Genomic DNA, 15,180 nt, shown 5'->3' with positions numbered 1-15,180 from the left:
GAGCCTTGCAGGTTGTCCAGAGCACCGCTCTCAGAGAATATGGGGACTTGCATCCACTCAGCAGGGCCAGCACAGATCCTCAAACCTTTTTAGCAGAAGTCTGGCTCAGGTGGACTGCACCACAGCTACAGGGGCTCTGGGAAAACCCACACTGAGCAAAGCAGGCGCTGACTCCAACAGAGAACTCCATTACTATTTCTAGGTGGCTTCTTTTTTTTTAGTTTCTTTTCTTTCTTTATCACCATATCAAAACAACATCGGCCCCTGTCCAGCAGCAGCGGGCTATGCCAGGGAGCCCCGCTTTACCAACACCACTTCTGAACTCTTTCATTTTTAACGAGCTGCTGTTGGGCTGTTTTAATCAGTCCCATTCCTATCACTCTGATGGAAACGAGCCACTGATGCTGCCCGGCCGCCTGGGAGGCATAACAAAACTCAACTCAACACTTGCACTTCAATAACACCTCAAAAACCCATTTCAGGTTATCGTTTCAAGCTGTGTTTCTTTGTTGTTGTTTGGGTTTTTTGTTTGGTTTTCTTTTTGGCCTTCTGGCTCTCAAGACTCCAGTACCTTCGAGTGAACTAAGGAACGTCTCCAGCTCATCAGTCCCCTGGTCGCTGAGTTCCCACGGCTCACGCTCATCTTGTAAGACGTGTGTTGGATGAATCCAGCTGACCACACTTTGTCTGTAGCCGGTAGGGACCAAGTTTCCTATCTGCCATACCTGAACATACAGTGCATAAACCGACGGGCCCGAAAGCAGACAGCTCTCCTCCTCCTCCTTCACCCACCAGAGATGCTGTGTTCTCACTGCCTACGTCCTGCACTGAACACCATCTTCAGCTCAGACGGACTGAAGGTGGCAGAGGTCGCACAATTCATCCAGATGAATCATCACTCCATTAAGGCAACAACAAGAGCTTTGAAGGATGACAGTTCACACTGCAAAACATTCAGGTTGGATGTGAGGAATGGTTTCTTCCCGGAAGGAATGGTGATGCATCAGCACAATCTGTCCAGGGAAGTGGCAGCGTCCCCATCTCTGCTGATCAGGAACCACAGAGATGTGGCACGTGGGGACACGCTCAGTGACGTGGTGGGGCGGGATGGTCTCGGGCATCTCAGCAGTCTTTTCCAACCTTAATGACTCTCCGACTGAAGTCTAAATGCCCTGGAATGAGAAGCCTTGCTCGTCAGCCTTGTTACTGTGGGACAGTAGAGCTGCAGAAACTAACACAGGGTTGATTTGGGGATTCCAGCTGCAAGCTGCACTTAACTTCATGCGTCAGTTAATGCCTGCAACAGCTCCTACTCAAATGAGACAACGTGATGCTTTTCACCCTGTGCTATTTGACCCTTCTGGAGCAGTCAATCTTCACGGTTCATGGATTTTGACACGGTCACTGCTCTTACGAAATCTGGCTGTCTTGCAATTCTAATTAATTATTTGCCTTTTGTATGCCTTTCACTTTGGAATTTCTTCATTTGCATCTAAGAAATCCCTTACAAAATGATTAATGGGTTATTAACGCTTCTGCACTACGTATTAAATCGCATCATTAAAAAATAAAGAGTAGTTCTAAAACACACATGGATGCACACCAGGCGCGTGTGAATAAACACGTACCTACATCCATGAAATACATGAACGACAGAAGCTACTTAAACTAATTTCTATTTCAATTACTGCTTTTAAACACCAAAACTTCCACGAAGGAGGAGGGGGTAACGCACGGTGAAGCGCAGAGCCACGCAGGGAGTGGTGTTTACTGTGAACATGCTGACACACCATCAGCTCTGCACTCTCAGACGTCTCTCTGGAGACCCATAAATATATCCAAGTAAAATCAGGCTGGGAAAATTCAGACTGCAAGTCCTCCTTCTGCTAGGAAGAATTATTCATCAGAGGAAGGCTTGCTTTCCAACCAACAGCGTGATGCTGGGTGTTACACGAGGACTCTCAGGAGATGTCTGGTGGCAGTACCGTAAGAAAGGTGATCAGAGGTAAATAGCCAACGGCCGATGACACAGCTCTGCAGTTGTCCACCACTCAGCCTCACCTCCACGTCTGCACAGCTCTGTGTTACTGCTCTGTGTGCTCTGCTTCGCGCAGCGGATGAATGGGGAACGTCTGCAACGCATTTACGTGCAGTGAATGTCACAGCCACACCGACCCCTAACCCAAAATCCCACCTTGCTTCTCCACACTTACTATGAAATTTGATTGATTTCTGCTGATGTTATTTGTATAGGTTCATAGGTTCATAGGTTAGAGTCACAGAACCATTTCAGCTGGAAGAGACCTTTGAAGGCCACCTGGTCCAACTCTGCTGCGACAAGCAGGAAAATTCGTACCTGGCTTGGGCAATTAGATCCTGTTCTGACAAAAAACAAAACCTGAACCTCCTCCTTGTTGAAAGGGCTGAGCAGATTGAGGACAGTGTCATCCAGTATCACGTGTATTTTGCAGTCAAGGGTTTTGGTTCTCCCTCCCACATGCAGGGCCGGTGCGATTGTCTCTGCCGAGGAGGAAATCTGCATTCACTAATGCTCTCGTATCTTCAGGAAGATATCTGCCTTTGTGCCACGTTCAGTTTTGTTTTATGCCAAGTGCCTGGATGGAAGACTCTGAGCAGACAGTCCGTAGATGCACTGACCCAAAACGCACCACAAGCAGAGACAGGCAGACGGATCCCTACGCAAACACAGGAGGAATGAACCACCGCTCTCTGGCTGCGAGCTCAATGCTGCAGGGAGGCTGATCCTGCACAGCTTCTTACCTACACACTATGGCCGTTCGTGGCCCTCTGTCAGCCTGAGTAATCCCACTACAAATTAATAAACATGCAACAGCCAACAGCTGCTGAACCAGCACTTTTAAAACATCTTCAGGACAGTAAATATAAAGGAAATACTCTGGACTTGCCTTGACAGAACATTTTTTCCTTATGAGGAACAGGAAGGATTTCAAGTTAAACTATTTTTTCTCGTAGAATGAGTATCCCGCTATAAAGAAAAGCCATTGGCCAGGTTTTCTGTTGATGCTGGGACATTCTACCTCCCAACCATTTCCCGTGCTTCCCTGTATACTGACCAATGGCCACGGTGGAGGAATGGGAAAAGGAGAGGCCACAGCGTCACTGCCACCACCCCGCACACCACAGAGGTGCTTATGGCATACTCCAAACGGCCCCGAAGCCTTGGTGGGCCGCCCCCAGTATCTTCTGCGATGTGTGAACAGCATCAAGCAGCCAAAACAAACCGTACATCTGCTCACACAGCCCGAGCTCACACTTGTCCATACACAGTGAGAGACGTCTGCAGCTGTGCCCTCTGGTGTCAGTACCTGGTGCCTGTGTCACTGCCACTCTTCACTGCTCCGTCATCCGTGAAATTAAAGGTGCCGGTCCAATTGGCCAGTTCCTCTCCATTCTGCCAGCTAAACTGCAGCCCTCTAGCAAGAAAATGAGGCAGTTGGTATTTCATACCATTCATCAGGTCAACTCTATCAGCACGAGTTCTCACGTCCTTTTTCTTCAGACAGAAACGTGACTATGACACAAACATCATCAAAGACAGTGAAAAGAGAGCAGGAGCCACAGTTCATCATCTCTGCAGTGCAAACCATTCGTGTCCACCTCCCACAGACTCTACAAACCCTCGTCTGAAAACCCCACCAGCCACCCCAGCCGAGCAAACCGGAGGGCCTGTGCTCGGAGCAGCACACCGACACACGAAGCACGGTGGAAATTTCAGTGCCCCAGTACAAAAAGTTGAAGACTGATGTGGCAAACTCCGAGGCCAGAGAAATAAACCTTCCAAACTTCAATTTCACATCTATCGCATCTGCTAACAGCGGTGGGCACGGGGTCCCTCCTCCGAGCTGTTGGCTGTGCCACCGAAGGACTCACCATGGTTTGCAGTAGTCGATGACTCCCCTAAGTCACATTGTATTGCTGCTTCTCCCTTTTTGGGAAGATGATATGGTTTAAGCAAACGCAAATCTCAGCCATCACAACTCCCCATTTTCCAGACTTTCACAAGCGTACTGCAAATCCCATTGCTCAGATCTCAGCAAGAGCTGGAGCTGGGTGGGCTTTAAGATTCCTCTCAGTCCAACCATTCTGGGATCCTGTGGCTCTACGAATCTATTCCCGGGTAGTTGTGTAGAAATCTAACTCCTACTTTTAAAAGCTGGGTCTGACAAAACGTTGGACAACACTAGTCAAATAGCTCGGAAGTCAACAAATGGTTATTCTTTGTCTCCTCCCTTTTAACCCAATTTCATGATTTCAGAGGGCTGGCAGCTGTGCTGTGAACATTTGGTGCTGCCAATACTGCCAGCTACCTTCCTGGCAGGGCTGTGCAGGAAGCAACGGGCCAGCCTGCTCTGCCCAAAAGAAAGGGCATCCAGGGCCCCGCTGGGCAGCGGGTGGGCACAAGGACTCTCCGAACACATCCACCCTCCATTCTGACTGCCAGCAGTGAGCAGCAACGGAGGATAAAGACATTGTGAAAGGAATGCTGGAGGAGGCAGGGAGTGGGCTGAACTGCAAAAAGAGACGGCATCCTGAGCTACCCTTCCAACTGGAAAAGCACAACCAAGGGTGTGTGGGTTACACCCTAACGCCAGCAGGCTCATCACGGAGTCCTACGCCTCCGACGCTGCTCTTGATGAGGTTGCCCAAGGTGATGACTTCTGCAAAGAAGATGGTGTGAAAAAAAAAAAATCCGTGAGAAAAGTCTCACTTTTACTAAGACACCTTCACTGCAGGCTTGCTGAAATAACACTTGTGTTGCTCTCCCATGGACCACAGTCTAACCCATCGTGACATTTAGGACTCCATCGGAGAAGTGTTTCATTTCAGTGTACATGTCCTTGAAAAAGACATCTGATTGTGTGCCTTTGAAGCGGGGATCTGTCCCTAAAGCAAAATAAATGATAAAATCCCTCTCCAGCCCTCCTCTCCCTCGGGACTTTTTGGTAACACTCTGTCCTGCAGCTGAGGCCCAAAGTTTACAGGAGGACACAGGCACTTTGGGTGAGATCCAGCAGCAGATCAGGAAGACTAACACTGAGGAATGGTAGACGTGTCTTGTGAATAGCAGCTTAAAATACTTAGCTTTGAAACTGTAGAATGGGATCCAGCTGAAGTACAGAAATATCTGATGAGGGCAGAGTACGACGGGAAGGACACAACATGAGCTGGTGAGCTGAGGCTGGGGTCAGGAGCAAGCCAAGCACCTTGAGCAAGACAAGAGCAGGGGACTACACGACGTTCTCCTCTAACAAACAAGTTCTGTAGACCTTGACACCATGTGAACTTACCTACACACAAACCACAGCTCATTAGACTGAGAGTAAGGCAAGGTACGGCATTTTCGGGAGTGATGATAAACCTATTCCTTCCAAACCTATCTCCTCCCACAAATAATGGCTTGTACTATTAAGACTGAGTAGGATGAGGCATTTAATAACACTGACCTGAATTCATTCTGTTCCCAACAAGATTACTGCAAATTCTACTTTTGATTTCAATGAAGCAGCCTTGAGCTGGGAGACTGCAATTCTGAAAGTGTAATATTTTCTGATCCTCCTGGTGGTGAATTTTAAGGGTTCGTAAGTTCTACCTGTCCAAATCTGTAAACAGATGGAGAAATAGATCCGAGTGAAGGCCTGCTCCCATAGCATGCCCCATTTGCTGCCAGTATGCAGTAAAATTCACTCCCAGCACTAGCTACACTTCAACAGAGGTACAGAAGGGGTACACTAAACTTTGAGTCAGAACTGCAATAGGAAAGCACACGGAGGATGGAAATGGAGAAAAGGCAGATAAAAAAGAAGCAGGGCCAAAAAAGAGAGTCAAGAAAGATGAGAAGGGGAGGAAAGCAGAGGGAATGATGTAGAGGTCCCCTTCAAAATCTACACAGTTTATGCCACAGATTTGTAAAAAATGAGAGTGTGGGATCACTCCTAATAATTACCGTGGTGGAACTGCCGTTGGCTCAGTGTGCCCTCGTGTTACTTTTCCTCCTAAAATCAGCACATTTCCCCAACGTGTGAGGCTGACGATGATGAGGGAAGACCTTATAAATGACGTACTGACCGCAAACACTGACAGTGTTCTGTGCACTCACTTCAGTAGACATTTTGCCAAGGGAGCTCTGCTGTGGCCAGACCGAGCGTTGGCTGATGGACATCAGTGATCACAGGACGTGTTCCTAACGCACGTGAGAACGAGCAGCCTGGACCTTGCGAGGAACAAATCCAATCTGGACATCTTAGCAGCACAGATCCTGAATTTCAGGTAAATGTCAAAGCGACGCTTTGATCCCAATTGTTAACTGCAAATGCTGAATCAGTACGTGGTCAAATAAACACTGCTGTAACGTGAAAACAGAGGGAGAGGGCGGAAAAGAGCAGGAAAGCAAACAGAGCAGCAGTAATTGTGGAGAGCTGTCAAGGCCGGCTGTGCGAGCAGCAGGAAGCAAAGCACAGACCCACCGCCATCACCGAACAAAAATCAGCTCCTGCACAGCACACGTTAAGGAAAGCAGTGTGATGCCTGCCCCATCTCACAGCCTTCGTGCCCTTGGGAGGAGGAACTGAAGGCCAGCATTAAATGATCGTGCTGCTCTCTTTGAAAACAGAAAGTGATCCCCCCAGAGCATTAACGGGGATGGCACAGCGGTGCAGCCAAGTCAGATGGTTAATCACACTGAGATCCAGCTCCTTGGTCCTGCAAAACAGGGAAAATGTGGCTCACTGCGTCCACGGGGAGGATGGAAAATAACACAAAACCCGTGCTATGCACCAAGGACCCGCAGGTTGGAGTGACTGGAAACAGTCACCAAAGTGAATCAGGCCGAGATTTGGTCACTGAAGGCAATGACATTAGATGATGACAATGGAAGGCAAAGCCTTTTTCCAGTGCTCTATTAAAACTCACATCCGCACTCAGTGAAAGCAGGTTTGAATCCGACTAGTCAAGCTTAGAAAACTCTGTATTTCTCCAGTAAAATGAGGAAAAAACGCTCATATTTCCACTCAGCGCATCAGTAGAGAGTAACGTGAAATAATGGGAATAATGGGCAATAACTCAGACCCTGTGATCCCACATCCATCTGGTTACATTACATACCGGCCCATACGGAGCTACGTGAGGGACGAGTGGAGGGAAACACAGAGTGCTGGAGGAGTATATTTTGACTGGTGCAAAGAGCAAAATTGGAAACATAGGTGGGAAGATTCTGGATTATCACCGCTATTATACAGAAAAAAAAGGTTTTGTTTCATTTAGCACATGTCACTTTTTGGATAAAATTTATTTCAGATATTCACATGCGGCTTCACAAAAGCCTGATCTAAAATTGCTTCCCAAGAAAGATAAAGATAAAAGAAATTAAACGTTCCTTTTTTACATCTGGAAGATAAATATCCAAAGAGTAACCGAAAATAAGCAACTTGTAATGAGTATCCGTAATTAAAATGCTATTTGTAATCATCAGGGGAAGCACAATACCCACCACAGAATGAGCTGACAGCGATACAGTGAACTTATCCATCAACAGAACAGCCTGATCAAGTTGTGAGCTTGGAACTAACAGGAAATCCCAAATATTGAAGATGTCAGTGAATTCTGATACTGGAGAGGACAGCTCAGTGCAAAGATACCTACACAGCACGGGCACCAAGAGAGATCTGTCCATTCTGCTCGAGGTCTGACTGAGCTGACTGCCATGCATCTCATGTTCCCGACGCTAATCTATTGAGTACCAGGTCAACTGCTCCTACACTGCGCAGTATTCTCCAGGGTAAACGTACCCCCAGAGCCCAACTGGACTGAAAATTTGGGTGGAACTTGACGAGCAAAATGACTAAGTCAAGTGTTTGCATCATGTGCCAGCCACACGAACAGGCAACGCTCCTCCTGCGTGTCCAAGAGGCAGCACTCATCCTTCCACTTCACAAAATCATGAACGATGGAAAAGACCTCCAAGATCCCCAAGTCCAACCCTAACCCACCCCCCGTGTGCCCAGTGACCACATCTCCAAGGTTCTTGAACACCTGCACGGAGGAGGACCCCCCACCTCTCATCTGTGCAAGCCCTTCTTGCTGCTGACTGGCAGATTTCCTATCTGGCTGAGCTTTGGCTACATGTTTCTTATGTGAAGTGCCAAGAAACTACCAGTGATGGAGCTTGCTTTCAGGGTTCTCATCCCAAGAGCTAAAGCATAAAACTAACCAGCTGAAGAGGACCATGCAAGGACAGCTACTACTTGCAGGGCTGATGGGAATGCAAAATGGGTGTGAGCAATGGAGGGCAGAAATGAGAGGTTAAGTCAACAGTTTGCCTGAGGGAGGCACGGACTGCTGAGCAATGAGTACACTTGAATTTAAAAAAAAGCAAGGAACAAAATGAAAAAGCAATCAAGGGTAAGAATGACGCACTGTGAAGGTCAGAAAAGACAACGCTCTGAGCAGCAATTTCGTCTGAGCATCATGCAGCAAGCATAAGAGCAAGCAGAAAACGCTACCAGGTTGAAAATCGAAGACCACGTGGCCACGACGTCTTTAACAGTGGCCACAGAGGTGAGCAGCTGCGTGCTACGGCAGGGCCACGAGGGTCACTTTTCGTCTGCTAATACATCATCTGCCATCCGTCACTGCGGGGCACAAAGCTTCTGCAGAGCTCCCAGCACAAGTCAGACAACGCAAAGCAAGCTGTGCGGGTGGTTCGTGAGGAATGGCCACGGGGAGAGGAGTAAGTCACCGCAGTGCCTCACAGCAGCCAGGCACTGAGCTCAGGACGGAGCACAGGTGACACGTTGGGAATACGCAGTTTGAGCGTGATAAATATTGGAAGAACTCGACTCTCGTTGCTTTAAATTACTGCCATCCGAGGAACGGACAAGGACTGGCAACGAAGGGACTTGCTCTCGCAGTGTTTTTACCACTTGACAGTGCAGTACAGTGAAGCAAGCAACAAAGCAAGTCTATGGGGAGCAGGGATCAAATCCCTGCCTGTTTTCTGCATTAGAGATCTCCAGGGAATTTGAGAGAGGAAGCAACATGCCACTCAACGGTCAGATGGGGATGCCAGCCCCCCACCGCTCCTCTGATCTGCTAGGCTACATTCAGTCACTGTCAGAGGGTGGCTGTATCCTCTGCGTGCCTTTCACACATACACATATTCGTCTGCCTAGCTCCAAGGCCTCCTCATCTCCTGAAGTTCTCAGTGCTCTTCTCCCCTGAAGGAAACCAACACAACCACAACCTGCTCCACAAGCCCAGCGAGGATTCAGTGCGACAACTCGCGGGTTGCATGGCCCCATTTCCACTGGGATAACAGAAGCAGAGGAGGCACAGAGGTAATTAGATCAATGTGCATTAGATAAACGAATCACGGGGTGACCTTCAGCTTGTCTCTTGGGAGAAGTATTTAAACGGAGAGAAATTTGGCCCTGATACAAGGGAGAGCTGATCTTGCCTTGCAGCACTCTGGAAACCGTATGTCCCCTTCAAGGTGCCATCCACATTTACTTGCTGTCCTTTACTTGCTCACGCTGTGCTTGCGTTACCTTTCTTAAGAGGTTAAGAAAGGGGTAAATACATCTGGGAACTCGTTTGCAAAGGCTGAATGAAAGCTACTTCAAAAATCCCAAAATGGTGGTGTGCAGCTACGAGAGCCTGGCATGGACTATAGGGTACACAGACATACATGGAATGCTGGGTTTCTTTTTTCATCATTCGAAAGCCGTAACTCTTTGAAATAATGCATTCTGCTGCATGGGAAGGTCTGCTCCTCCTTGCTGAGCACCTCTCAGCATTTTCAGACGTCACAGACTCTACAGTAATCAGTGCTCAAAGTCCTCAGTATCTTTGCAGAAGTGCCCTCGCTACTCAATTCTTTCTTTAAATGGGTAGATTCGGTTCTTCATCTGGCTCTCACTCTTTGAAGAAGTCAGGGTGTTTGTTAGAGAACCAATGCTTAGTGAAAACCCTGTCAATAGATCATAGGTACCTAGCAAAGTAATATCCTGGTATCTTTCTGTTGATTTCTCCCTTGCTACGGGTTGGAAGAGGAGAACGGGAACCATTTCAGCAGTTGATGCGGTACTGTCGTTTTCCGGATGTAATCCAGAGTTATTCCCTGCTGGCCAAACAAGGGCTCGTGAAAAAAAAAGGCCAGCCCTCAGCTGAGCATCCGATTCCAAGGAAAATTCAGCCCAAAGCTGAGCACTGGAGGGACAGGTTAATACAACAGCAAGCAGAGGCTCTGGGTGTAAGCAGAAGTCCATGGCATTTAAGCTACTTTAACAGATCAGTGCAGTGGGTTTTTAATCATCCCGTTCATCCTAAAATAAAAATAATTACCCCAGAGATCTATCTTAAAGTCCCTTCATTATATCAGAGCGTCGGAGATGAGTTCAGCTTCCCGAACTCATGGAGCTCAACCCTCATTCTGACTTTGTCTGCCACGGGGCTGAGGCACTGCCTTTCCTGAAAGCACTGCCGAAGGATGGGAAAAAGTAAAAAAAAGAGGAAAACGAGGTAGGCGGGATCCTGCTTTCCAATGGCACATTACAAAGCAGCAACCAAATGAAAGGAACAGTCCCTATACGGTGAGTGAAAAATGCGTGAAAACCTGAAAACCCATGAAAGAGGACCTCACCAGGTCTGGATCCCTTGTTGAATTTCTCGTCCTGGAGATCCTCTCTTGCCTGCGGCCCTGCTGTCCCCATGGGCTCGGGGGCACAACCACGGGTGGATGGAGGCCACCAGCACTCAAGGGAGCTTGAGGAGTGCTGCCGGCAGTGCAACCAGCCCTTTGCCTGCTCCCTTTAGGGCACAGCCCATAGCACAGCTCACAGCCACACAGCTCACCGTTCCATCTGACTCCCAACAAACTGCGTTTGTCCACTGACAAGAAACAGCATCTTGGTCCACACCACTCACAGAGCCCAGCCCCTCGGATCCGAATCACAGCATCACTGGGGTTGGCTGCAGATCCAGCCACCAGCTGATGGAGCTGATGCAGCCCTGACATTCTGCCTGAGCTGCCTGTTTTGGCCTCCTGATTTCAGCCTCGCTGGCCATCAGACCCTTCCACCATCTCCTCGCAGAGGAACAAGCCAGCCTCATGTTATATTCAGGCTTAAAAGCATCGCACATTTACCGGAAGAGTATTTCAGGGCAATTTCCAGCTTTGTCTAAATACACAACGAAATTTTTTCCTGCTGCCTTGGGAAGAGGCCCAGAGGGCTGTTCCTGCTGCAGAGGTTGGGATGATATCAAAATGCTGTGATAAACCAAGCAGCGTGTCGGATCCCGGTGTACAAATGGCTTCGGGTTGAGGCAGCGTCCCCAGGCTCCAGCTTGGCACGCAGCTCTGAGGCTATAAATACCCCACTTCTCTGCAAGGACACTCTCCAAAACCACCACAGCCCCAGAGGTGCAAGATATAACGCACCCAAGGAGCATCACAGCTCCTAGAAGGGATCTGTGAAAGAGGAGACTGGGCAGCAGCGACAGCGAGCAGTGAGAAAGCCAACACCAGTCACTGCAACACACTGCGGGGAAGGGAGAAGGGAAGCACCTCTACAGTGATGCTACGGTTAACGACGCGGGCTGATGTGCAAATTACTTTTTCTGTCACTACTAGCCCGAGATTGCCACATTCTGAACTGTTATTTCTGCAGCCAACAGAAATACTGTTGTCCAGCAGAAAGGACTCTGAGTGCTTTTAGAAAGGAAAAATGACAACTCACTACAAGCTGGATCAAAAAGAAACAAAACCAGCCGTGTTTTTGCAGGCAAAGTGAATGCATGACTCTTTGCCTGAGCTCTTTGGACGGCACTGCTCAAAACCAAACCCTTTTCCTAGCAAGTGTGGGGATGGGACAGCACTCATCGTGCACCGCTGCTGGCTGTCCGCAGCAGCAGAGGCTCCCAGGGCACTGACGGACCACAACACAAAGTCTTCAGCTCTACCTTCTCACTGCTCTGTTTTCACTTGGCCATTTCTCATGTCACTCTACGCTCGGGGTCTATCTGTCAGCACTCCAATCCTCTCGCAGTCACTTGCACTGAGGAAAGCCAGTTAGTGGCCGCAAGGCCTCTGGGACCAAGGGGAAGAGGAAGACACGAGGAGACCTCGCATGGGCAGCAGGTCGTCCTCGTGGCACCAAGAGCATCCCGGTCTCTCTGATGGGCTCCTGCAGCCCCAAGGAGAGAGAGTTGATACTTCCTAAGGCAGCCTTATGCTTTTAGAAGTTTTTCCTTGAGGCGAAAAAAAACCCTTTTTTGTCCTAATTAAAGCTCAAGACTTATAGGTTCATAGGTTCATAAGGTTGGAAAGGACCTACAAGATCATCTAGTCCAACCATCCTCCTATCACTATCCCTACCCAACTACTAAATCAAATCCCTTAGCACCTCATCTAAATGCTTCTTGAACAGCGCTAGGGATGGTGCCTCAACCACCTCCCTAGGCAGGCCATTCCAGTGCCTGACCACTCTTTCAGAAAAGAAATGCTTCCTCAGGTCTCATCTAAATCTTCCCCGGTGCAACTTGTGGCCGTTCCCTCTCGTCCTGTCATTATTTATCAGGGAGAAGAGGCCTACCCCCTCCTCACCACAACCCCCCTTCAGGAAGTGGTAGAGTGCAATAAGGTCTCCTCTGAGCCTCCTCTTCTCCAGACTGAACAATCCCAGCTCCCTCAGCCGCTCCTCATAAGACTTGTGCTCCAGACCCCTCCCCAGTTTTGTTGCCCTTCTCTGAACACGCTCCAGGGCCTCAATGTCCTTCTTGTAGTGAGGGGCCCAAAACTGAACACAGTACTCGAGGTGCGGCCGCACCAGAGCTGAGTACAGGGGGATGCTCACCTCCCTGCTCCTGCTGGCTGCACTATTTCTAATACAGGCCAGGATGCTGTTGGCCTTCTTGGCCACCTGGGCACACTGCCAGCTCATGTTAAGCCGAGCATCAACCAACACCCCCAGGTCCTTTTCCTCTCTACATTCTTCAAGCCATTCTGCCCCAATTCTGACTTCTTGTCGCCCCATGAGCTGTCAAGGAAACATGCTCATCACCTTCCTCCTTCCAAACAGTGGGTGTTTCAAGGTGGTGATCATGTCTCCCCTCAACTTTCTCCAAGGCAAGCAAGAGCAGTTAATCTGTTGTGTTTTCTGCAACTCTGCTTACTCTTGCTGTTCCCCTTTGTTCCCTTCCAAACTTGCCACCTCTTTCTGTAAGTGAGATGCCCAAAGCATCACCCCTCACCGCTGAGCAGGGCACACAAACCGCTCGCCAGCTAGCCCACAGTATTCCTGCCCATAAATATTGATTCCACACTTGCTATTTTCCCCCTCGGCATGAAATGTTCGTTGATTTGTCAGTGCTTCGCTTGCTCTTGGCGCCGCAAATCAGGAGGCAAAACAATGATCTCTTTTGGCAACCTACAGCTCAATCCCCATAAAAAAAATTCCCCAGCAGCTGCTCTGCTTACCTCAGAGCCCACAGGACAAACATGCCCTGTTATAAAATCGTATAAGGCATAACTCTTGAAATTAGATTTAAGCAAAAGAAACTCAGCTCGGGTTGAGGTGAAGCACTCGGAGATGCCCACTGGTTTTGCTGTAGCACGAGCAGCACTGCCTCAGATCAAAGGCCGATGTGCTCCGCAACGCAGCAGATCCAGCAGCAAATCACGAGGATACAGCAGGGAAAAAAGAAAACAAGTGCTCTCTCTGTTGTTATTTGCAATACCAGCGTTGCTGTGCTGATTTTAGGAGTGGCACTGGCAGGTTTGTTTCTAACGACCCTGATGTTTAAGCAATGACCGTGCTGCCTCAGTTCAAACTCCGAAGGCATTTCAGCTTCGGGGTGAGAAGCCCGGATGGCAGGGTCTGACCGGAATCAGTATTCAGGTGGCACTCTCACAGCGTAAGTAAGGTGCGGTTTTTAATAGCAGCTGAGAATTAAGAAACACCAAAGTGAAGATATCCCAAAACCCGAAGTCAGTATGCGCCGATCACATTCGTCGGTACAAAACGCCTCGTGCTCCCCGTGGTTAAGAATCAGACAGACACTGCGGGTGCTGGGTGCGCTCTCCCGGGCTGACAAGATGCTAGCACTGTCAGAGCCGGTCGGGGAAGACAACTTTTCCACTCAGCCTCACCCCTTACCTTTTGAGATAGTTCCTCCCGTAGAGGATCTGCTGCAGCAGGGTGACCACGGCGAAGGCGCAGATGAAGATGAAGAACAAAGTTCTGTTTCCCAGCAGGTCCCTGCCCGACGAGGGGTCTGTGTACCCCATCCTTAGCAGCTGATTCAGTCCACGGTCACCTCCACGCTCATTTTGCGGGGCAGACGAGGGGAGCAGCGGGTGTGTGCTCTTGGAGCAGCCCAAGGACAGGGCGTGCCGTTGTCCTCTCCCTCCGTGTCAGCTCCAGGTCTGGTGCGCAGTGTAAAGTTTTCCAGAGCTTCGGACGTGGCTAACATCTAAAAGCAGAGCTCCTTCAGTGCAGGCAGTGCTGTCAGAGAGGCACTCTGCTCCCACCAAGCCTCTCTCGCGAACCCGCTGCTGCTGGCAGTGCCCTACTCCGATCCAATTTCCATATTCCGGATGGGCGAAGCTGCAAAGAGACCAGAAAACCGCAGCTGGTGGCAAAGCGAGGGCTCCGTCAGCCCGCGCTGGAAACGCATCGCCATCAGCTCCTCGCTGCTTCTGCTCGGCGACCCCGGGATGCGCTCGCACGGAGACGTGACCGGGGTGAGCTACAGAGGAGCGAGAGCCCACCACGGTTTCATTCGGTCCCCTGCAAAAATAAAAACAGCAATCGGCTCAGCCGGGCAGGGAAGCCGCGTGCGCTCGGTACGGCAGCATTTGCATGCCAAAGGCAATGCCGCACGCACGGCCGCTCGCTGTTCGGGCTCCCGCGGTTGCCCTGGTTATCCTTTCGGAGCGAGCAAGGTCGCCGAGCATCTCGCCAAGGACACGCTCGGCTCCTGCGTGCGGTGCTGGAGGCACGGAGCCCCGCAGCCGCAGCACGCAGCCTGCCTCAGATCCGCTTAAAGGGACAACTGTTCGGACTGCTCTCTGCGGGGAGCAGGGCTTTTTTTGCACAAGGCAAAGAAGGTGACCTTGCCCGCGAGCGTCAGAGCTCCCCGAAA

At 49.7% G+C, this 15,180-nt stretch overlaps 1 protein-coding gene across 2 annotated transcripts in view; it reads right to left on the bottom strand.

The window, feature by feature from the left end:
- Window positions 1-14,323, bottom strand: part of ST8SIA5 (ST8 alpha-N-acetyl-neuraminide alpha-2,8-sialyltransferase 5) — a 29,429-nt gene extending 15,106 nt beyond the window's left edge. The window contains exons 1-2 of one of the 2 annotated variants that reach the window (XM_065745256.1): window positions 14,193-14,323; window positions 3,348-3,455 (exon numbers count right to left, since the gene is read on the bottom strand). In XM_065745256.1, coding sequence (XP_065601328.1) covers window positions 3,348-3,455; window positions 14,193-14,323 — 239 coding nt within the window. The remainder of the gene's footprint in view (window positions 1-3,347; window positions 3,456-14,192) is intronic. The other variant, XM_065745255.1, reaches the window with a different exon arrangement.
- Window positions 14,324-15,180: the final 857 nt, after the last annotated feature.

The sequence above is a fragment of the Cyrtonyx montezumae genome, unplaced genomic scaffold (assembly GCF_038088225.1).
Source record: "Cyrtonyx montezumae isolate F1298 unplaced genomic scaffold, pur_monq_1.0 scaffold_34, whole genome shotgun sequence".
Classification (NCBI taxonomy): Eukaryota; Metazoa; Chordata; class Aves; order Galliformes; family Odontophoridae; genus Cyrtonyx; species Cyrtonyx montezumae.
Note: the sequence above shows the minus strand (reverse complement) of the source record. Positions and strands in the feature narration are given on the sequence as shown.